This window comes from Leuciscus leuciscus (assembly GCF_965113295.1).
Source record: "Leuciscus leuciscus genome assembly, chromosome: 15".
Taxonomy (NCBI): Eukaryota; Metazoa; Chordata; class Actinopteri; order Cypriniformes; family Leuciscidae; genus Leuciscus; species Leuciscus leuciscus.
In genome coordinates, this window is record NC_138739.1 from 34,571,502 (window position 1) to 34,596,586 (window position 25,085).

The 25,085-nt window shown below is 44.3% G+C and overlaps 2 protein-coding genes across 3 annotated transcripts in view; both read right to left on the reverse strand.

The window, feature by feature from the left end:
• Window positions 1-25,085, reverse strand: part of LOC309475493 (adhesion G-protein coupled receptor G7-like) — a 57,523-nt gene that overhangs the window by 19,693 nt on the left and 12,745 nt on the right. The window lies entirely within an intron of this gene.
• LOC309474935 (uncharacterized protein) lies at window positions 318-24,053 on the reverse strand (the record flags this gene model as incomplete). The annotated part of the gene is made up of 3 exons (XM_082137553.1): window positions 23,469-24,053; window positions 22,902-23,291; window positions 318-551 (listed from the first exon to the last, which is right to left on the reverse strand). The coding sequence occupies exons 1-3, from the start codon at window positions 23,838-23,840 to the stop codon at window positions 318-320; spliced, it is 996 nt and encodes a 331-aa protein (XP_081993679.1). The 5' UTR covers window positions 23,841-24,053.

Here is a 25,085-nt window from a genome sequence, read left to right on the forward strand (position 1 = left end):
AAAATTACAGGTAATGAAACCAGGATGCACTGTAGGACGATGACAAGCCGGTGGAGTGAGTGTGATTCTCTGGAAAATGTTCTGCTGGGAAACCCTGGGTTTGGCCATTCATGTGGACGTCAATTTAATACGTGCCACCTACCGGAACGCTGTTGCAGACCAGGTCCACCCCTTCATGACAGTGTAGTTCCCTGGTGGAAGTGGCCTCTTTCAGCAGCATTATACACTCTGCCACAATGCACACATTGTTCAGGAAGGGTTTGAGGAACATAATGAAGAGTTCAAGGTGTTACCCTGGCCTCCAAAATCCTCAGATCTCAATCCAATTGAGCATGTGTGGGATGTGCTGGACCAACAAGTTCGATCCACGGCAGCTCCACCTCACAACCTACAGGACTCGAATGACCTGCTGCTAATGTCTTGGTGCCAGATATACCAAAGGACACCTTCAGGGGTCTTGTAGAGTCCATGCCTCGGTGGGTCGGCGCTGTTTTGGCAGCACGCGGAGGGACCAACAGCAAATTAGGCATGTGGTCAATGTTTTTGCTCATCTGTGTACAGTAGTATTATAGACATGTTGCAGACATACTTTTGGTTCTATGAGGTAAATGGGTGTGATTTATCTCAATGTGAGTGCTGAGTAGAAAAACCTTACCAAAGGAGTGCAAAAAAAAAATAATTACATGGTTGCATACGCAGAATCTAAAACTGGACCTGTGCAGTCGATTATGTATAGTGTTTTGTGGTGTACCTGGAGTAGTCAAATTAATATATCTGTCTATTTCATGTGAAGTTTGGAAAATTTGGCACTGATATGCAATGTTTACACTGCGTCATATCATTACGCCTGCTTCACCCATGGTACGGCAGCAAAGTTTCTTGATTATTACGCAGGAATGAGAGTATAGTTCCTAGCCATATCAGCCTAGAAAATCACAACTTTTCATTTTCCGTCGGCCTTAGTACACGATGTAACTACAGAAGAGTCAAGTTTTAAATAGGAAAAATATCGAAACTCTTTGTTATTTTTTTTGAGAGAGATGCTAATGGTCTTGTCCGGTTCAATTCATTATGCTAAGCTATGCCAAAAGTTGGACCCCCAGACCCGGAGATCGGCTGAATGGATTCGAAAACGGTAAAACTCAACTGTTTAACTCTGGGGGAGTTGTAAAATGAGCCTATTTCCAAAAAAAGTGGAGTATCCCTTTAATGCGGCGACTCTTTCTTGCCTCCTGGACGATCTCAGGAAATCAATCGCTGTGGATTTTAAAGCTTCTTTCTCTTCGCACGAAACTAAACTTGACTGTATGCAAAAGACTTTGTATGATCATGCTCAGAAAATGTCAGCACTTGAGAACAATGCCGATCTACAAGATGAGCGTATTTCAGTTTTGGAAACTTCCTGTGTTTCATTGTCGGCAAATAACGCTAAATTGCTGGCTAAAGTGGCTGATCTGGAATCACGTAGCCGCCGCAACAATATTAGGCTACTCGGCCTACCTGAATCAATTGAGGGCGGACAGCCCACCTCCTTCTTCTCTGGGCTTCTAATAGAAGTGTTCGGTGAGGGTGTTCTGGGTTCTCTGCCGGATTGTGACATGGCTCATCGTGTTCTCATTGCTAAACCGAGCCCAGGTCAGCGGCCTCGGCCAGTTATTATACGCCTTCTAAGGTACCAGCAGAAAGTGACTATCATACGTGAAGCCAGAGCTAGAAGGGGAAGGCTTCAGTACCGTGGAACATACACTCCCGAAGTAATGGAACAGCGATCAAAGTATCGTGAAGTTATGTCGGACCTTTATAAACTTGGACTTAAGCCTGCGCTACTGTTTCCTGCAAGACTTTCCATCAGTGCGAAGGAGGGAGGTAGGAAAATGTTCTCCTCAGCTGATGAAGCCAGAGACTATGCAATATCACTCCTTCCTGCAATTAGAATTCACTGGTGTTTTTCCTTACTATGCGTTGCAGTTTTGGGCTTTGTTGTTTTATTTAAATTTGCTACTCAACTGTATTGATAGGCCATATTGCTCGTTTTGAAGGCTTGATTGTTTATTGATACCGTTTGGACAGCAGTTGATCTGTCTTGACTTTTCTGCTTTAATATTATGCTTAATATTTTTTTTATTAGGGGTTCAAGCATGAAATGCTGAAACCCTATTGTAATTGTAAGGATTCGTAAAACGCATCGTGCAGGACAAACCGTAAGGCCTAGAGACGTGAAACCTGGCCAGATGGTAGGCCTCAATTTGGGGACAACCTATCAGAGTATGACCCCAATTGGCCCATAGGTGGCGCTACAGCAACCAAAAGTACTAAATCGCTCACAACTCTTAGACCGTTTGTCCCAGGATCAAGTGTCTTATATCGTTGGAATCCTTGGCTCAAGGCGGACAAAATGGCTATCTCCGATTTGGATGTAGGCAGGGAAAATTTTCTGCTATGTCGGATTTTGTCCAAAACCTACTTTTGCGAACTAGTCCCTGGTTTTTGGCCCGATCGGAACCAAACCAGTCTAGGACAATTCTCTGGACCCTCTAGATCAATAATTATCGAAAAAAAGTTGAACTTTTGCATTTGGGTGGCTGTAACAGGGTCATTTAGAAAAGGGGCGTGGCAAAATACACTAAAAAGCCTATAAATCCCAAATGAAAACTCAGAACTTCACAAAAATTGATGAGCATATGTGTCAGAACATGGTGAGGAAGCATGCAGAGTTTCATGGAGATCGGACCATAGGTGGCGCTATAACTGGCAAAAAGCCTTCATTCTTATTAGGGGTTCAAGCATGAAATGCTGAAACCCTATTGTAATTGTAAGGATTCGTAAAACGCATCGTGCAGGACAAACCGTAAGGCCTAGAGACGTGAAACCTGGCCAGATGGTAGGCCTCAATTTGGGGACAACCTATCAGAGTATGACCCCAATTGGCCCATAGGTGGCGCTACAGCAACCAAAAGTACTAAATCGCTCACAACTCTTAGACCGTTTGTCCCAGGATCAAGTGTCTTATATCGTTGGAATCCTTGGCTCAAGGCGGACAAAATGGCTATCTCCGATTTGGATGTAGGCAGGGAAAATTTTCTGCTATGTCGGATTTTGTCCAAAACCTACTTTTGCGAACTAGTCCCTGGTTTTTGGCCCGATCGGAACCAAACCAGTCTAGGACAATTCTCTGGACCCTCTAGATCAATAATTATCGAAAAAAAGTTGAACTTTTGCATTTGGGTGGCTGTAACAGGGTCATTTAGAAAAGGGGCGTGGCAAAATACACTAAAAAGCCTATAAATCCCAAATGAAAACTCAGAACTTCACAAAAATTGATGAGCATATGTGTCAGAACATGGTGAGGAAGCATGCAGAGTTTCATGGAGATCGGACCATAGGTGGCGCTATAACTGGCAAAAAGCCTTCATTCTTATTAGGGGTTCAAGCATGAAATGCTGAAACCCTATTGTAATTGTAAGGATTCGTAAAACGCATCGTGCAGGACAAACCGTAAGGCCTAGAGACGTGAAACCTGGCCAGATGGTAGGCCTCAATTTGGGGACAACCTATCAGAGTATGACCCCAATTGGCCCATAGGTGGCGCTACAGCAACCAAAAGTACTAAATCGCTCACAACTCTTAGACCGTTTGTCCCAGGATCAAGTGTCTTATATCGTTGGAATCCTTGGCTCAAGGCGGACAAAATGGCTATCTCCGATTTGGATGTAGGCAGGGAAAATTTTCTGCTATGTCGGATTTTGTCCAAAACCTACTTTTGCGAACTAGTCCCTGGTTTTTGGCCCGATCGGAACCAAACCAGTCTAGGACAATTCTCTGGACCCTCTAGATCAATAATTATCGAAAAAAAGTTGAACTTTTGCATTTGGGTGGCTGTAACAGGGTCATTTAGAAAAGGGGCGTGGCAAAATACACTAAAAAGCCTATAAATCCCAAATGAAAACTCAGAACTTCACAAAAATTGATGAGCATATGTGTCAGAACATGGTGAGGAAGCATGCAGAGTTTCATGGAGATCGGACCATAGGTGGCGCTATAACTGGCAAAAAGCCTTCATTCTTATTAGGGGTTCAAGCATGAAATGCTGAAACCCTATTGTAATTGTAAGGATTCGTAAAACGCATCGTGCAGGACAAACCGTAAGGCCTAGAGACGTGAAACCTGGCCAGATGGTAGGCCTCAATTTGGGGACAACCTATCAGAGTATGACCCCAATTGGCCCATAGGTGGCGCTACAGCAACCAAAAGTACTAAATCGCTCACAACTCTTAGACCGTTTGTCCCAGGATCAAGTGTCTTATATCGTTGGAATCCTTGGCTCAAGGCGGACAAAATGGCTATCTCCGATTTGGATGTAGGCAGGGAAAATTTTCTGCTATGTCGGATTTTGTCCAAAACCTACTTTTGCGAACTAGTCCCTGGTTTTTGGCCCGATCGGAACCAAACCAGTCTAGGACAATTCTCTGGACCCTCTAGATCAATAATTATCGAAAAAAAGTTGAACTTTTGCATTTGGGTGGCTGTAACAGGGTCATTTAGAAAAGGGGCGTGGCAAAATACACTAAAAAGCCTATAAATCCCAAATGAAAACTCAGAACTTCACAAAAATTGATGAGCATATGTGTCAGAACATGGTGAGGAAGCATGCAGAGTTTCATGGAGATCGGACCATAGGTGGCGCTATAACTGGCAAAAAGCCTTCATTCTTATTAGGGGTTCAAGCATGAAATGCTGAAACCCTATTGTAATTGTAAGGATTCGTAAAACGCATCGTGCAGGACAAACCGTAAGGCCTAGAGACGTGAAACCTGGCCAGATGGTAGGCCTCAATTTGGGGACAACCTATCAGAGTATGACCCCAATTGGCCCATAGGTGGCGCTACAGCAACCAAAAGTACTAAATCGCTCACAACTCTTAGACCGTTTGTCCCAGGATCAAGTGTCTTATATCGTTGGAATCCTTGGCTCAAGGCGGACAAAATGGCTATCTCCGATTTGGATGTAGGCAGGGAAAATTTTCTGCTATGTCGGATTTTGTCCAAAACCTACTTTTGCGAACTAGTCCCTGGTTTTTGGCCCGATCGGAACCAAACCAGTCTAGGACAATTCTCTGGACCCTCTAGATCAATAATTATCGAAAAAAAGTTGAACTTTTGCATTTGGGTGGCTGTAACAGGGTCATTTAGAAAAGGGGCGTGGCAAAATACACTAAAAAGCCTATAAATCCCAAATGAAAACTCAGAACTTCACAAAAATTGATGAGCATATGTGTCAGAACATGGTGAGGAAGCATGCAGAGTTTCATGGAGATCGGACCATAGGTGGCGCTATAACTGGCAAAAAGCCTTCATTCTTATTAGGGGTTCAAGCATGAAATGCTGAAACCCTATTGTAATTGTAAGGATTCGTAAAACGCATCGTGCAGGACAAACCGTAAGGCCTAGAGACGTGAAACCTGGCCAGATGGTAGGCCTCAATTTGGGGACAACCTATCAGAGTATGACCCCAATTGGCCCATAGGTGGCGCTACAGCAACCAAAAGTACTAAATCGCTCACAACTCTTAGACCGTTTGTCCCAGGATCAAGTGTCTTATATCGTTGGAATCCTTGGCTCAAGGCGGACAAAATGGCTATCTCCGATTTGGATGTAGGCAGGGAAAATTTTCTGCTATGTCGGATTTTGTCCAAAACCTACTTTTGCGAACTAGTCCCTGGTTTTTGGCCCGATCGGAACCAAACCAGTCTAGGACAATTCTCTGGACCCTCTAGATCAATAATTATCGAAAAAAAGTTGAACTTTTGCATTTGGGTGGCTGTAACAGGGTCATTTAGAAAAGGGGCGTGGCAAAATACACTAAAAAGCCTATAAATCCCAAATGAAAACTCAGAACTTCACAAAAATTGATGAGCATATGTGTCAGAACATGGTGAGGAAGCATGCAGAGTTTCATGGAGATCGGACCATAGGTGGCGCTATAACTGGCAAAAAGCCTTCATTCTTATTAGGGGTTCAAGCATGAAATGCTGAAACCCTATTGTAATTGTAAGGATTCGTAAAACGCATCGTGCAGGACAAACCGTAAGGCCTAGAGACGTGAAACCTGGCCAGATGGTAGGCCTCAATTTGGGGACAACCTATCAGAGTATGACCCCAATTGGCCCATAGGTGGCGCTACAGCAACCAAAAGTACTAAATCGCTCACAACTCTTAGACCGTTTGTCCCAGGATCAAGTGTCTTATATCGTTGGAATCCTTGGCTCAAGGCGGACAAAATGGCTATCTCCGATTTGGATGTAGGCAGGGAAAATTTTCTGCTATGTCGGATTTTGTCCAAAACCTACTTTTGCGAACTAGTCCCTGGTTTTTGGCCCGATCGGAACCAAACCAGTCTAGGACAATTCTCTGGACCCTCTAGATCAATAATTATCGAAAAAAAGTTGAATTTTTGCATTTGGGTGGCTGTAACAGGGTCATTTAGAAAAGGGGCGTGGCAAAATACACTAAAAAGCCTATAAATCCCAAATGAAAACTCAGAACTTCACAAAAATTGATGAGCATATGTGTCAGAACATGGTGAGGAAGCATGCAGAGTTTCATGGAGATCGGACCATAGGTGGCGCTATAACTGGCAAAAAGCCTTCATTCTTATTAGGGGTTCAAGCATGAAATGCTGAAACCCTATTGTAATTGTAAGGATTCGTAAAACGCATCGTGCAGGACAAACCGTAAGGCCTAGAGACGTGAAACCTGGCCAGATGGTAGGCCTCAATTTGGGGACAACCTATCAGAGTATGACCCCAATTGGCCCATAGGTGGCGCTACAGCAACCAAAAGTACTAAATCGCTCACAACTCTTAGACCGTTTGTCCCAGGATCAAGTGTCTTATATCGTTGGAATCCTTGGCTCAAGGCGGACAAAATGGCTATCTCCGATTTGGATGTAGGCAGGGAAAATTTTCTGCTATGTCGGATTTTGTCCAAAACCTACTTTTGCGAACTAGTCCCTGGTTTTTGGCCCGATCGGAACCAAACCAGTCTAGGACAATTCTCTGGACCCTCTAGATCAATAATTATCGAAAAAAAGTTGAACTTTTGCATTTGGGTGGCTGTAACAGGGTCATTTAGAAAAGGGGCGTGGCAAAATACACTAAAAAGCCTATAAATCCCAAATGAAAACTCAGAACTTCACAAAAATTGATGAGCATATGTGTCAGAACATGGTGAGGAAGCATGCAGAGTTTCATGGAGATCGGACCATAGGTGGCGCTATAACTGGCAAAAAGCCTTCATTCTTATTAGGGGTTCAAGCATGAAATGCTGAAACCCTATTGTAATTGTAAGGATTCGTAAAACGCATCGTGCAGGACAAACCGTAAGGCCTAGAGACGTGAAACCTGGCCAGATGGTAGGCCTCAATTTGGGGACAACCTATCAGAGTATGACCCCAATTGGCCCATAGGTGGCGCTACAGCAACCAAAAGTACTAAATCGCTCACAACTCTTAGACCGTTTGTCCCAGGATCAAGTGTCTTATATCGTTGGAATCCTTGGCTCAAGGCGGACAAAATGGCTATCTCCGATTTGGATGTAGGCAGGGAAAATTTTCTGCTATGTCGGATTTTGTCCAAAACCTACTTTTGCGAACTAGTCCCTGGTTTTTGGCCCGATCGGAACCAAACCAGTCTAGGACAATTCTCTGGACCCTCTAGATCAATAATTATCGAAAAAAAGTTGAACTTTTGCATTTGGGTGGCTGTAACAGGGTCATTTAGAAAAGGGGCGTGGCAAAATACACTAAAAAGCCTATAAATCCCAAATGAAAACTCAGAACTTCACAAAAATTGATGAGCATATGTGTCAGAACATGGTGAGGAAGCATGCAGAGTTTCATGGAGATCGGACCATAGGTGGCGCTATAACTGGCAAAAAGCCTTCATTCTTATTAGGGGTTCAAGCATGAAATGCTGAAACCCTATTGTAATTGTAAGGATTCGTAAAACGCATCGTGCAGGACAAACCGTAAGGCCTAGAGACGTGAAACCTGGCCAGATGGTAGGCCTCAATTTGGGGACAACCTATCAGAGTATGACCCCAATTGGCCCATAGGTGGCGCTACAGCAACCAAAAGTACTAAATCGCTCACAACTCTTAGACCGTTTGTCCCAGGATCAAGTGTCTTATATCGTTGGAATCCTTGGCTCAAGGCGGACAAAATGGCTATCTCCGATTTGGATGTAGGCAGGGAAAATTTTCTGCTATGTCGGATTTTGTCCAAAACCTACTTTTGCGAACTAGTCCCTGGTTTTTGGCCCGATCGGAACCAAACCAGTCTAGGACAATTCTCTGGACCCTCTAGATCAATAATTATCGAAAAAAAGTTGAACTTTTGCATTTGGGTGGCTGTAACAGGGTCATTTAGAAAAGGGGCGTGGCAAAATACACTAAAAAGCCTATAAATCCCAAATGAAAACTCAGAACTTCACAAAAATTGATGAGCATATGTGTCAGAACATGGTGAGGAAGCATGCAGAGTTTCATGGAGATCGGACCATAGGTGGCGCTATAACTGGCAAAAAGCCTTCATTCTTATTAGGGGTTCAAGCATGAAATGCTGAAACCCTATTGTAATTGTAAGGATTCGTAAAACGCATCGTGCAGGACAAACCGTAAGGCCTAGAGACGTGAAACCTGGCCAGATGGTAGGCCTCAATTTGGGGACAACCTATCAGAGTATGACCCCAATTGGCCCATAGGTGGCGCTACAGCAACCAAAAGTACTAAATCGCTCACAACTCTTAGACCGTTTGTCCCAGGATCAAGTGTCTTATATCGTTGGAATCCTTGGCTCAAGGCGGACAAAATGGCTATCTCCGATTTGGATGTAGGCAGGGAAAATTTTCTGCTATGTCGGATTTTGTCCAAAACCTACTTTTGCGAACTAGTCCCTGGTTTTTGGCCCGATCGGAACCAAACCAGTCTAGGACAATTCTCTGGACCCTCTAGATCAATAATTATCGAAAAAAAGTTGAACTTTTGCATTTGGGTGGCTGTAACAGGGTCATTTAGAAAAGGGGCGTGGCAAAATACACTAAAAAGCCTATAAATCCCAAATGAAAACTCAGAACTTCACAAAAATTGATGAGCATATGTGTCAGAACATGGTGAGGAAGCATGCAGAGTTTCATGGAGATCGGACCATAGGTGGCGCTATAACTGGCAAAAAGCCTTCATTCTTATTAGGGGTTCAAGCATGAAATGCTGAAACCCTATTGTAATTGTAAGGATTCGTAAAACGCATCGTGCAGGACAAACCGTAAGGCCTAGAGACGTGAAACCTGGCCAGATGGTAGGCCTCAATTTGGGGACAACCTATCAGAGTATGACCCCAATTGGCCCATAGGTGGCGCTACAGCAACCAAAAGTACTAAATCGCTCACAACTCTTAGACCGTTTGTCCCAGGATCAAGTGTCTTATATCGTTGGAATCCTTGGCTCAAGGCGGACAAAATGGCTATCTCCGATTTGGATGTAGGCAGGGAAAATTTTCTGCTATGTCGGATTTTGTCCAAAACCTACTTTTGCGAACTAGTCCCTGGTTTTTGGCCCGATCGGAACCAAACCAGTCTAGGACAATTCTCTGGACCCTCTAGATCAATAATTATCGAAAAAAAGTTGAACTTTTGCATTTGGGTGGCTGTAACAGGGTCATTTAGAAAAGGGGCGTGGCAAAATACACTAAAAAGCCTATAAATCCCAAATGAAAACTCAGAACTTCACAAAAATTGATGAGCATATGTGTCAGAACATGGTGAGGAAGCATGCAGAGTTTCATGGAGATCGGACCATAGGTGGCGCTATAACTGGCAAAAAGCCTTCATTCTTATTAGGGGTTCAAGCATGAAATGCTGAAACCCTATTGTAATTGTAAGGATTCGTAAAACGCATCGTGCAGGACAAACCGTAAGGCCTAGAGACGTGAAACCTGGCCAGATGGTAGGCCTCAATTTGGGGACAACCTATCAGAGTATGACCCCAATTGGCCCATAGGTGGCGCTACAGCAACCAAAAGTACTAAATCGCTCACAACTCTTAGACCGTTTGTCCCAGGATCAAGTGTCTTATATCGTTGGAATCCTTGGCTCAAGGCGGACAAAATGGCTATCTCCGATTTGGATGTAGGCAGGGAAAATTTTCTGCTATGTCGGATTTTGTCCAAAACCTACTTTTGCGAACTAGTCCCTGGTTTTTGGCCCGATCGGAACCAAACCAGTCTAGGACAATTCTCTGGACCCTCTAGATCAATAATTATCGAAAAAAAGTTGAACTTTTGCATTTGGGTGGCTGTAACAGGGTCATTTAGAAAAGGGGCGTGGCAAAATACACTAAAAAGCCTATAAATCCCAAATGAAAACTCAGAACTTCACAAAAATTGATGAGCATATGTGTCAGAACATGGTGAGGAAGCATGCAGAGTTTCATGGAGATCGGACCATAGGTGGCGCTATAACTGGCAAAAAGCCTTCATTCTTATTAGGGGTTCAAGCATGAAATGCTGAAACCCTATTGTAATTGTAAGGATTCGTAAAACGCATCGTGCAGGACAAACCGTAAGGCCTAGAGACGTGAAACCTGGCCAGATGGTAGGCCTCAATTTGGGGACAACCTATCAGAGTATGACCCCAATTGGCCCATAGGTGGCGCTACAGCAACCAAAAGTACTAAATCGCTCACAACTCTTAGACCGTTTGTCCCAGGATCAAGTGTCTTATATCGTTGGAATCCTTGGCTCAAGGCGGACAAAATGGCTATCTCCGATTTGGATGTAGGCAGGGAAAATTTTCTGCTATGTCGGATTTTGTCCAAAACCTACTTTTGCGAACTAGTCCCTGGTTTTTGGCCCGATCGGAACCAAACCAGTCTAGGACAATTCTCTGGACCCTCTAGATCAATAATTATCGAAAAAAAGTTGAACTTTTGCATTTGGGTGGCTGTAACAGGGTCATTTAGAAAAGGGGCGTGGCAAAATACACTAAAAAGCCTATAAATCCCAAATGAAAACTCAGAACTTCACAAAAATTGATGAGCATATGTGTCAGAACATGGTGAGGAAGCATGCAGAGTTTCATGGAGATCGGACCATAGGTGGCGCTATAACTGGCAAAAAGCCTTCATTCTTATTAGGGGTTCAAGCATGAAATGCTGAAACCCTATTGTAATTGTAAGGATTCGTAAAACGCATCGTGCAGGACAAACCGTAAGGCCTAGAGACGTGAAACCTGGCCAGATGGTAGGCCTCAATTTGGGGACAACCTATCAGAGTATGACCCCAATTGGCCCATAGGTGGCGCTACAGCAACCAAAAGTACTAAATCGCTCACAACTCTTATACCGTTTGTCCCAGGATCAAGTGTCTTATATCGTTGGAATCCTTGGCTCAAGGCGGACAAAATGGCTATCTCCGATTTGGATGTAGGCAGGGAAAATTTTCTGCTATGTCGGATTTTGTCCAAAACCTACTTTTGCGAACTAGTCCCTGGTTTTTGGCCCGATCGGAACCAAACCAGTCTAGGACAATTCTCTGGACCCTCTAGATCAATAATTATCGAAAAAAAGTTGAACTTTTGCATTTGGGTGGCTGTAACAGGGTCATTTAGAAAAGGGGCGTGGCAAAATACACTAAAAAGCCTATAAATCCCAAATGAAAACTCAGAACTTCACAAAAATTGATGAGCATATGTGTCAGAACATGGTGAGGAAGCATGCAGAGTTTCATGGAGATCGGACCATAGGTGGCGCTATAACTGGCAAAAAGCCTTCATTCTTATTAGGGGTTCAAGCATGAAATGCTGAAACCCTATTGTAATTGTAAGGATTCGTAAAACGCATCGTGCAGGACAAACCGTAAGGCCTAGAGACGTGAAACCTGGCCAGATGGTAGGCCTCAATTTGGGGACAACCTATCAGAGTATGACCCCAATTGGCCCATAGGTGGCGCTACAGCAACCAAAAGTACTAAATCGCTCACAACTCTTAGACCGTTTGTCCCAGGATCAAGTGTCTTATATCGTTGGAATCCTTGGCTCAAGGCGGACAAAATGGCTATCTCCGATTTGGATGTAGGCAGGGAAAATTTTCTGCTATGTCGGATTTTGTCCAAAACCTACTTTTGCGAACTAGTCCCTGGTTTTTGGCCCGATCGGAACCAAACCAGTCTAGGACAATTCTCTGGACCCTCTAGATCAATAATTATCGAAAAAAAGTTGAACTTTTGCATTTGGGTGGCTGTAACAGGGTCATTTAGAAAAGGGGCGTGGCAAAATACACTAAAAAGCCTATAAATCCCAAATGAAAACTCAGAACTTCACAAAAATTGATGAGCATATGTGTCAGAACATGGTGAGGAAGCATGCAGAGTTTCATGGAGATCGGACCATAGGTGGCGCTATAACTGGCAAAAAGCCTTCATTCTTATTAGGGGTTCAAGCATGAAATGCTGAACCCCTAATGTAGGCAGGGAAACCCTGAACCCCTTGGATGTAGGCAGGGAAAATTTTCTGCTATGTCGGATTTTGTCCAAAACCTACTTTTGCGAACTAGTCCCTGGTTTTTGGCCCGATCGGAACCAAACCAGTCTAGGACAATTCTCTGGACCCTCTAGATCAATAATTATCGAAAAAAAGTTGAACTTTTGCATTTGGGTGGCTGTAACAGGGTCATTTAGAAAAGGGGCGTGGCAAAATACACTAAAAAGCCTATAAATCCCAAATGAAAACTCAGAACTTCACAAAAATTGATGAGCATATGTGTCAGAACATGGTGAGGAAGCATGCAGAGTTTCATGGAGATCGGACCATAGGTGGCGCTATAACTGGCAAAAAGCCTTCATTCTTATTAGGGGTTCAAGCATGAAATGCTGAAACCCTATTGTAATTGTAAGGATTCGTAAAACGCATCGTGCAGGACAAACCGTAAGGCCTAGAGACGTGAAACCTGGCCAGATGGTAGGCCTCAATTTGGGGACAACCTATCAGAGTATGACCCCAATTGGCCCATAGGTGGCGCTACAGCAACCAAAAGTACTAAATCGCTCACAACTCTTAGACCGTTTGTCCCAGGATCAAGTGTCTTATATCGTTGGAATCCTTGGCTCAAGGCGGACAAAATGGCTATCTCCGATTTGGATGTAGGCAGGGAAAATTTTCTGCTATGTCGGATTTTGTCCAAAACCTACTTTTGCGAACTAGTCCCTGGTTTTTGGCCCGATCGGAACCAAACCAGTCTAGGACAATTCTCTGGACCCTCTAGATCAATAATTATCGAAAAAAAGTTGAACTTTTGCATTTGGGTGGCTGTAACAGGGTCATTTAGAAAAGGGGCGTGGCAAAATACACTAAAAAGCCTATAAATCCCAAATGAAAACTCAGAACTTCACAAAAATTGATGAGCATATGTGTCAGAACATGGTGAGGAAGCATGCAGAGTTTCATGGAGATCGGACCATAGGTGGCGCTATAACTGGCAAAAAGCCTTCATTCTTATTAGGGGTTCAAGCATGAAATGCTGAAACCCTATTGTAATTGTAAGGATTCGTAAAACGCATCGTGCAGGACAAACCGTAAGGCCTAGAGACGTGAAACCTGGCCAGATGGTAGGCCTCAATTTGGGGACAACCTATCAGAGTATGACCCCAATTGGCCCATAGGTGGCGCTACAGCAACCAAAAGTACTAAATCGCTCACAACTCTTAGACCGTTTGTCCCAGGATCAAGTGTCTTATATCGTTGGAATCCTTGGCTCAAGGCGGACAAAATGGCTATCTCCGATTTGGATGTAGGCAGGGAAAATTTTCTGCTATGTCGGATTTTGTCCAAAACCTACTTTTGCGAACTAGTCCCTGGTTTTTGGCCCGATCGGAACCAAACCAGTCTAGGACAATTCTCTGGACCCTCTAGATCAATAATTATCGAAAAAAAGTTGAACTTTTGCATTTGGGTGGCTGTAACAGGGTCATTTAGAAAAGGGGCGTGGCAAAATACACTAAAAAGCCTATAAATCCCAAATGAAAACTCAGAACTTCACAAAAATTGATGAGCATATGTGTCAGAACATGGTGAGGAAGCATGCAGAGTTTCATGGAGATCGGACCATAGGTGGCGCTATAACTGGCAAAAAGCCTTCATTCTTATTAGGGGTTCAAGCATGAAATGCTGAAACCCTATTGTAATTGTAAGGATTCGTAAAACGCATCGTGCAGGACAAACCGTAAGGCCTAGAGACGTGAAACCTGGCCAGATGGTAGGCCTCAATTTGGGGACAACCTATCAGAGTATGACCCCAATTGGCCCATAGGTGGCGCTACAGCAACCAAAAGTACTAAATCGCTCACAACTCTTAGACCGTTTGTCCCAGGATCAAGTGTCTTATATCGTTGGAATCCTTGGCTCAAGGCGGACAAAATGGCTATCTCCGATTTGGATGTAGGCAGGGAAAATTTTCTGCTATGTCGGATTTTGTCCAAAACCTACTTTTGCGAACTAGTCCCTGGTTTTTGGCCCGATCGGAACCAAACCAGTCTAGGACAATTCTCTGGACCCTCTAGATCAATAATTATCGAAAAAAAGTTGAACTTTTGCATTTGGGTGGCTGTAACAGGGTCATTTAGAAAAGGGGAGTGGCAAAATACACTAAAAAGCCTATAAATCCCAAATGAAAACTCAGAACTTCACAAAAATTGATGAGCATATGTGTCAGAACATGGTGAGGAAGCATGCAGAGTTTCATGGAGATCGGACCATAGGTGGCGCTATAACTGGCAAAAAGCCTTCATTCTTATTAGGGGTTCAAGCATGAAATGCTGAAACCCTATTGTAATTGTAAGGATTCGTAAAACGCATCGTGCAGGACAAACCGTAAGGCCTAGAGACGTGAAACCTGGCCAGATGGTAGGCCTCAATTTGGGGACAACCTATCAGAGTATGACCCCAATTGGCCCATAGGTGGCGCTACAGCAACCAAAAGTACTAAATCGCTCACAACTCTTAGACCGTTTGTCCCAGGATCAAGTGTCTTATATCGTTGGAATCCTTGGCTCAAGGCGGACAAAATGGCTATCTCCGATTTGGATGTAGGCAGGGAAAATTTTCTGCTATGTCGGATTTTGTCCAAAACCTACTTTTGCGAACTAGTCCCTGGTTTTTGGCCCGATCGGAACCAAACCAGTCTAGGACAATTCTCTGGACCCTCTAGATCAATAATTATCGAAAAAAAGTTGAACTTTTGCATTTGGGTGGCTGTAACAGGGTCATTTAGAAAAGGGGCGTGGCAAAATACACTAAAAAGCCTATAAATCCCAAATGAAAACTCAGAACTTCACAAAAATTGATGAGCATATGTGTCAGAACATGGTGAGGAAGCATGCAGAGTTTCATGGAGATCGGACCATAGGTGGCGCTATAACTGGCAAAAAGCCTTCATTCTTATTAGGGGTTCAAGCATGAAATGCTGAAACCCTATTGTAATTGTAAGGATTCGTAAAACGCATCGTGCAGGACAAACCGTAAGGCCTAGAGACGTGAAACCTGGCCAGATGGTAGGCCTCAATTTGGGGACAACCTATCAGAGTATGACCCCAATTGGCCCATAGGTGGCGCTACAGCAACCAAAAGTACTAAATCGCTCACAACTCTTAGACCGTTTGTCCCAGGATCAAGTGTCTTATATCGTTGGAATCCTTGGCTCAAGGCGGACAAAATGGCTATCTCCGATTTGGATGTAGGCAGGGAAAATTTTCTGCTATGTCGGATTTTGTCCAAAACCTACTTTTGCGAACTAGTCCCTGGTTTTTGGCCCGATCGGAACCAAACCAGTCTAGGACAATTCTCTGGACCCTCTAGATCAATAATTATCGAAAAAAAGTTGAACTTTTGCATTTGGGTGGCTGTAACAGGGTCATTTAGAAAAGGGGCGTGGCAAAATACACTAAAAAGCCTATAAATCCCAAATGAAAACTCAGAACTTCACAAAAATTGATGAGCATATGTGTCAGAACATGGTGAGGAAGCATGCAGAGTTTCATGGAGATCGGACCATAGGTGGCGCTATAACTGGCAAAAAGCCTTCATTCTTATTAGGGGTTCAAGCATGAAATGCTGAAACCCTATTGTAATTGTAAGGATTCGTAAAACGCATCGTGCAGGACAAACCGTAAGGCCTAGAGACGTGAAACCTGGCCAGATGGTAGGCCTCAATTTGGGGACAACCTATCAGAGTATGACCCCAATTGGCCCATAGGTGGCGCTACAGCAACCAAAAGTACTAAATCGCTCACAACTCTTAGACCGTTTGTCCCAGGATCAAGTGTCTTATATCGTTGGAATCCTTGGCTCAAGGCGGACAAAATGGCTATCTCCGATTTGGATGTAGGCAGGGAAAATTTTCTGCTATGTCGGATTTTGTCCAAAACCTACTTTTGCGAACTAGTCCCTGGTTTTTGGCCCGATCGGAACCAAACCAGTCTAGGACAATTCTCTGGACCCTCTAGATCAATAATTATCGAAAAAAAGTTGAACTTTTGCATTTGGGTGGCTGTAACAGGGTCATTTAGAAAAGGGGCGTGGCAAAATACACTAAAAAGCCTATAAATCCCAAATGAAAACTCAGAACTTCACAAAAATTGATGAGCATATGTGTCAGAACATGGTGAGGAAGCATGCAGAGTTTCATGGAGATCGGACCATAGGTGGCGCTATAACTGGCAAAAAGCCTTCATTCTTATTAGGGGTTCAAGCATGAAATGCTGAAACCCTATTGTAATTGTAAGGATTCGTAAAACGCATCGTGCAGGACAAACCGTAAGGCCTAGAGACGTGAAACCTGGCCAGATGGTAGGCCTCAATTTGGGGACAACCTATCAGAGTATGACCCCAATTGGCCCATAGGTGGCGCTACAGCAACCAAAAGTACTAAATCGCTCACAACTCTTATACCGTTTGTCCCAGGATCAAGTGTCTTATATCGTTGGAATCCTTGGCTCAAGGCGGACAAAATGGCTATCTCCGATTTGGATGTAGGCAGGGAAAATTTTCTGCTATGTCGGATTTTGTCCAAAACCTACTTTTGCGAACTAGTCCCTGGTTTTTGGCCCGATCGGAACCAAACCAGTCTAGGACAATTCTCTGGACCCTCTAGATCAATAATTATCGAAAAAAAGTTGAACTTTTGCATTTGGGTGGCTGTAACAGGGTCATTTAGAAAAGGGGCGTGGCAAAATACACTAAAAAGCCTATAAATCCCAAATGAAAACTCAGAACTTCACAAAAATTGATGAGCATATGTGTCAGAACATGGTGAGGAAGCATGCAGAGTTTCATGGAGATCGGACCATAGGTGGCGCTATAACTGGCAAAAAGCCTTCATTCTTATTAGGGGTTCAAGCATGAAATGCTGAAACCCTATTGTAATTGTAAGGATTCGTAAAACGCATCGTGCAGGACAAACCGTAAGGCCTAGAGACGTGAAACCTGGCCAGATGGTAGGCCTCAATTTGGGGACAACCTATCAGAGTATGACCCCAATTGGCCCATAGGTGGCGCTACAGCAACCAAAAGTACTAAATCGCTCACAACTCTTAGACCGTTTGTCCCAGGATCAAGTGTCTTATATCGTTGGAATCCTTGGCTCAAGGCGGACAAAATGGCTATCTCCGATTTGGATGTAGGCAGGGAAAATTTTCTGCTATGTCGGATTTTGTCCAAAACCTACTTTTGCGAACTAGTCCCTGGTTTTTGGCCCGATCGGAACCAAACCAGTCTAGGACAATTCTCTGGACCCTCTAGATCAATAATTATCGAAAAAAAGTTGAACTTTTGCATTTGGGTGGCTGTAACAGGGTCATTTAGAAAAGGGGCGTGGCAAAATACACTAAAAAGCCTATAAATCCCAAATGAAAACTCAGAACTTCACAAAAATTGATGAGCATATGTGTCAGAACATGGTGAGGAAGCATGCAGAGTTTCATGGAGATCGGACCATAGGTGGCGCTATAACTGGCAAAAAGCCTTCATTCTTATTAGGGGTTCAAGCATGAAATGCTGAACCCCTAATGTAGGCAGGGAAACCCTGAACCCCTTGGATGTAGGCAGGGAAAATTTTCTGCTATGTCGGATTTTGTCCAAAACCTACTTTTGCGAACTAGTCCCTGGTTTTTGGCCCGATCGGAACCAAACCAGTCTAGGACAATTCTCTGGACCCTCTAGATCAATAATTATCGAAAAAAAGTTGAACTTTTGCATTTGGGTGGCTGTAACAGGGTCATTTAGAAAAGGGGCGTGGCAAAATACACTAAAAAGCCTATAAATCCCAAATGAAAACTCAGAACTTCACAAAAATTGATGAGCATATGTGTCAGAACATGGTGAGGAAGCATGCAGAGTTTCATGGAGATCGGACCATAGGTGGCGCTATAACTGGCAAAAAGCCTTCATTCTTATTAGGGGTTCAAGCATGAAATGCTGAAACCCTATTGTAATTGTAAGGATTCGTAAAACGCATCGTGCAGGACAAACCGTAAGGCCTAGAGACGTGAAACCTGGCCAGATGGTAGGCCTCAATTTGGGGACAACCTATCAGAGTATGACCCCAATTGGCCCATAGGTGGCGCTACAGCAACCAAAAGTACTAAATCGCTCACAACTCTTAGACCGTTTGTCCCAGGATCAAGTGTCTTATATCGTTGGAATCCTTGGCTCAAGGCGGACAAAATGGCTATCTCCGATTTGGATGTAGGCAGGGAAAATTTTCTGCTATGTCGGATTTTGTCCAAAACCTACTTTTGCGAACTAGTCCCTGGTTTTTGGCCCGATCGGAACCAAACCAGTCTAGGACAATTCTCTGGACCCTCTAGATCAATAATTATCGAAAAAAAGTTGAACTTTTGCATTTGGGTGGCTGTAACAGGGTCATTTAGAAAAGGGGCGTGGCAAAATACACTAAAAAGCCTATAAATCCCAAATGAAAACTCAGAACTTCACAAAAATTGATGAGCATATGTGTCAGAACATGGTGAGGAAGCATGCAGAGTTTCATGGAGATCGGACCATAGGTGGCGCTATAACTGGCAAAAAGCCTTCATTCTTATTAGGGGTTCAAGCATGAAATGCTGAAACCCTATTGTAATTGTAAGGATTCGTAAAACGCATCGTGCAGGACAAACCGTAAGGCCTAGAGACGTGAAACCTGGCCAGATGGTAGGCCTCAATTTGGGGACAACCTATATGACCCCAATTGGCCCATAGGTGGCGCTACAGCAACCAAAAGTACTAAATCGCTCACAACTCTTAGACCGTTTGTCCCAGGATCAAGTGTCTTATATCGTTGGAATCCTTGGCTCAAGGCGGACAAAATGGCTATCTCCGATTTGCTCGCCCTTCAGGCGCCAATTTCGAGTAAATTGCATTTTTTTGAAAAACCTATTTTTGCAAACTTCTCCTAGGTTTTTCGCCCGATCGGAACCAAACCACTGCAAGAATATTCTCTGGAGTCTGACAATCAATAATCATCCAAAAAATTCAAAATTTCAATCAACGGTCGATAAGGGGAACCAAAATATTTGATGGCACCAGGGCCACTTTTACTAAAACAGTTATAAATTGTGAACAGAAAGAGATTTTTTTGCTAAACTTGGGATACTTCTTCCTGAGCTCAATCTGAGATCACTTGAAAAAAATCGCAACAATTGGCCTTTTGTTGGCGCCATAACAGTGAAAAAATCATGAAAATAGCTATAAGCGCACCCAACCATTAGTCTACTGATAATTGGCACGCAGTGTCTTTGTCCAGGGTGCCATGATAGTCTATGAGAACATTGGTGCATCTCAAAAAACTCAGTATACGTCATTGGCACAATGCCTTGAAGGAGCCTTAGAAGTTTCAAGCCCGTGTTTTATTCACAGGAGTGACCTCCTAGACTCCTGAATCCTTGCCGAGACCAACAATACCAAACATGCCAGGTTTCGCCTTATGACTTTTGTAAGTGTCATTTAGAGCTTTAAAAAATTGTGGTTATCTTCAAAGCCGTTAGTCCGATCGAGACAACAACAAAAAAAGGTAAAGGCAAATAGCTAAACAATAACGCCAAAATGTCAAAATTAGGATAGGAACTGACAAAAAAATAAATTAAATCTAATCAATTTCACCCATGGATCATTTTGATGCTCTCACATGTTTGAAACGAACAATGATGGATTGTGATGAAATTTGTTTTGAATTGGGACTGGCGAATCCCCGTCCATACTGTCAATGACCGTTCGCAAAGACCCGCCCACTTTAGTTACTGTTGCTATGTCTGACAAGCGGCGCCACTCTCACACCACACCAAGTTCTCACGCAGTGAAAAATACATTGCGGATCAGAGAAAAGACTGCGCGCTGACAGACAAGTACTTTTGATATGAAACAAAGTCTCACCTTTCAAATGTAGTAATTTTTTAGAGACATTTAAACAATAAATACCGTTTTGTGACTCTTTAATGTGTCTGACAGATCGCTGTAGACTCGAGGCTCAGTTAAAGCTGCTTGTGAACTGATCATCTCTTCCTTCTAGTTAATTTATAGCATTAAAATAAACATGAATAAACATAAAAGGAATGTTGTTTTAAAGTGCTAAGACGTCAGTACACTTTGTTTTTCAAATTTAAATCCTCCAATGTTAATCTACTAACTCTCCTGACTGCTTTGTTAGGCAAAATGGCGGATTATGATTAGTCAGATCACCTGTCAATCAAACTCCCTGCAAAGGGTCAATTGAGAATGCCTGTGCGCACAATCCAGATCTAATCGACAACTTTGCAGTTGCACAAAGGAAAGCTCGGAAAATGTAAGAGAGCATCTTTTTTATGTATTTGGACCTAGGCCTAACAATGTGTTATGGTGCGCTGTTGTTGTTTTTTTTTGGGTGAGCGTAAGCTACTCCTGATTTTGTTAGTCATCTCATCTCTTATATATCCTGCCCTATTCATGGGAGCCTACTCGCGGACATTGCGACATCAATGTCATCAATTGCGTCATCAAGGGGCCCGCCTTGATAATCCTACTTAAGGGCCCGGTGTTGGCTCGTTACGCCACTGAATATAATTGTCTAAACTCCTTATCAAAATTACATATTTACAACAAATCTGACACATATATATATGGGCACACTTTGAGTACTACTAATATAAGTGGTGGAGATCAGGCAAGACTATAAGAAGACTCAGGCAAAAAGGTGCTATAACTGTAAAAACGCTTTAAAACCATATATTTCCTATGGTACACTGCCTGTATTGGCTGTAAATTGACTTTTTCATCTATGATGGCAGTTGTTAAATGCTTGCTAAATAAAACTTAATGTCTTTTGATGCTTGTGTGCTTAAAGGCCTTAAAGGCCTTAACTGCTTGAACCCCGATAAATGCTGCTTGCAGCTTTAATTATTATTATTATTTTCCCTTCTGATGGCTGGTTGATAGTCTAAGACCTGATCTGGTTTGTCCTTTTGCTCTGCTTATGAGTAGCTAATGTGAGTCTTTAGTTTGGCACTCCAGAATATAATTGTCTTTGTCACATGCATTACTCATAATTTGTCTAGTTATTGATTTATCTGATGTATTCACTGTGAAACCATTAGGAACTGATAAATGATTAAATAAAGTAAAAATATTTATATTTTTAGAAAAAAATCATTCTTATTTATGTGGGTTTTGAGACTCCCCGAGTCATTTATTCTTTATAGTTACTGCTCAATTATGGATTATTTGTTTTGCTTGTTTAGTCTGTTTTGTTTTATATCTTTCTTTGTTTGTCTAAATGTGTTAACATTGTTTTTTCTCGCCACCTGCTCCTTATACCCCATTTTCTGTTATATGCCTACTACTTATTTGTGAGTTATTGATTTAATTAAAGGGTTAAAAGTCATTAATCTCAACATTAGAAGCCTTGCTACTAAAATGGATCTTCTCAGGGTATGGGTGTCACGGAACAGTGAACGAGAGACGAGGATACAAATGCAGAGGAGATTTATTAGACACTAACAGACAAAGTACAAAACTCAAGACACAGATAGCCAGTGGGAAGGAAACACCAGGAACAGGTAACTCGGACAAACGAACCAGCACAGGACTACAAACACAGGGAGGCTAAATAGGGGAACAAACAAGGAGGGTAACGAGACAGACAGGTGGGACAATTAAACCAATAATCAGATAACAAGATGGGAGGGGCTAGACAATAGACAGGAGCACATGGCCCAAAATAACAAAACACCCATGTGCAGCACAAGACAGGACAGGCATGTGACATTACCCCCTCCCTACGGAGCGGCTACCAGACGCTCCATAAGACCAGGGCGGGACGGGACAGGGACAGACCAGGGCGGGACGGGAGGGACAGACCAGGGCGGGACAAGGGGAATGGACAGTTCAGAAGGCCAGGGAGGCACACAAAGTTCAGGAGGCCAGGGCGGAGACGACAGTCCATCGGGCGACCAGGGCGGAGACGACAGTCCATCGACCGGCCAGGGCGGAGCAGACTGTCCCTCGGGCGGCCAGGGCGGAGCAGACTGTCCCTCGGGCGGCCAGGGCGGAGCAGACTGTCCCTCGGGCGGCCAGGGCGGAGAAGACTGTCCCTCGGGCGGCCAGGGCGGAGAAGACTGTCCCTCGGGCGGCCAGGGCGGAGAAGACTGTCCCTCGGGCGGCCAGGGCGGATAAGACTGTCCCTCGGGCGGCCAGGGCGGAGCAGACTTTCCCTCGGGCGGCCAGGGAACAGGCACCGGCTCAGGAACAGACACCACCGGCTCAGACACCACCGGCCCAGGAACAGACACCACCGGCCCAGGAACAGGAACTGGCACCACCGGCTCAGGAACACCGGCTCAGGCACTGGAACTGGCACCACCGGCTCAGGCACTGGAACTGGCACCACCGGCTCAGGCACTGGAACTGGCACCACCGGCTCAGGCTCAGGAACAGACACAGGCTCGACGGCGGCCATCTTGTCAGGGGACACAGGCTCGGCAGGCGTGACGTGAACAGGCTCGGCGGCGGCCATCTTGTCCGAAGACACAGGCGCAGCAGGCGTGACGTGAACAGGCTCGGCGGCGGCCATCTTGTCCGAAGACCCAGGCTCGGCAAGCATGACGTGAACAGGCTCGGCGGCGGCGGCCATCTTGTCCGAAGACATAGGCTCAGGAACAGTCTCTGGATCGGCAGACGTGACGTGAACAGTCTCTGGCTGGGCAGACGTGACGTGAACAGTCTCCTGCTGGGCAGATGTGACGTGAACAGTCTCTGGCTGGGCAGATGTGACATGAACAGTCTCTGGCTGGGCAGACGTGACGTGAACAGTCTCTGGCTGGGCAGACGTGACGTGAACAGTCTCTGGCTGGGCAGACGTGACGTGAACAGTCTCGGGCTGGGCCATCTTGTCCGAAGACACAGGCTCGGCAGACGTGCTGTGTCTCCTCCACGCATGTAGTACCACTATAGCATAGAAGAGATGCACGGCCCTCCTGGCCATGGCAGGACTGATGATAGGGAGTTCTGGGACCACTGGAACTGGGACCACCGGACTCGGGACCAACGGAACTGGGACTACCAGACTCGGGACCACCGGACTCGGGATCACCGGAACAGGCATGGAGGAAGTCTTCCTTCTCCTCCTCCGTTTCGGGACCACCGGATCTGGGACCACCGGAACTGGGACCACCAGACTCGGGATCACCGGACTCGGGATCACCGGAACTGGGACCACCGGACTCGGGACCACCGGAACTGGGACCACCGGACTCGGGACCACCGGAAGAGGCATGGAGGAAGTCTTCCTTCTCCTCCTCCGTTTCGGGACCACCAGAACTGGGACCACCGGAACTGGGACCACCGGAACTGTCACGGAGGGGTTCTTCCCTCTCCTCCGTTTCGGGATCAGCGGTGAAGGCTCTCCTTTCAGCTGACTGTCGTCAGCCGTGGTCCTCTCCTCCTCCAAAGTCCTTTGAGCGCACCTGGCGAAGTATTCTAATAAGGAAATAGAAGATCCTTTCTCCTCTTCCTGAGGAAAAATCTCACTCCGCTGTATCCACATAGTAGGCTGGTTCGTTCTGTCACGGAACAGTGAACGAGAGACGAGGATACAAATGCAGAGGAGATTTATTAGACACTAACAGACAAAGTACAAAACTCAAGACACAGATAGCCAGTGGGAAGGAAACACCAGGAACAGGTAACTCGGACAAACGAACCAGCACAGGACTACAAACACAGGGAGGCTAAATAGGGGAACAAACAAGGAGGGTAACGAGACAGACAGGTGGGACAAATAAACCAATAATCAGATAACAAGATGGGAGGGGCTAGACAATTTTTTTTTTTTTTTTTGAATATTTTATAGACAGGAGCACATGGCCCAAAATAACAAAACACCCATGTGCAGCACAAGACAGGACAGGCATGTGACAATGGGCTGCTTTACATAAACCTAATATAATCACTATTTCTGAATCATGGCTTCATAATAGAATCACTAATGATGAGGTGGGAATTGATAATTATGTTTTATATAGAGCTGATATAAAGGAGGAGGTGTTGCTACTTATGTTGATACAAATCTGGTCTCTGAGTGTGTCTTTCCTAATGTTGAGCCTACTAACTTTGAGTGTCTTTTGACTAATATCATTTTTCATGAAAACAAACAGCTTACTATGGGAAATATTTACAGACCTCCCTCTGCTCCCACTGATTCCTTAAATGGTATCTTGGCTACTATTAATTCTCTTGACAGACACAACGAACTGATCATATTGGGTGACTTTAATAATAACTGGTTGGATCGGTCTTCGTCAGGTGATAGAAATCTTTTAGGCAGTGTAAGCCTTACTCAATTAATTAAAGAACCCACGAGAGTTGATGGCCGTTCTTCTACCTTGCTTGATTGGATCCTTGTTTCCAATCCGTATAGGATTATTAAATCGGGTGTTTTATCAGATTGCTTTAGTGACCATTCACTGTAAAAAATGTCTAACCCTCCCAAATCAAAAACTTCAAGTGACCGATAACATCT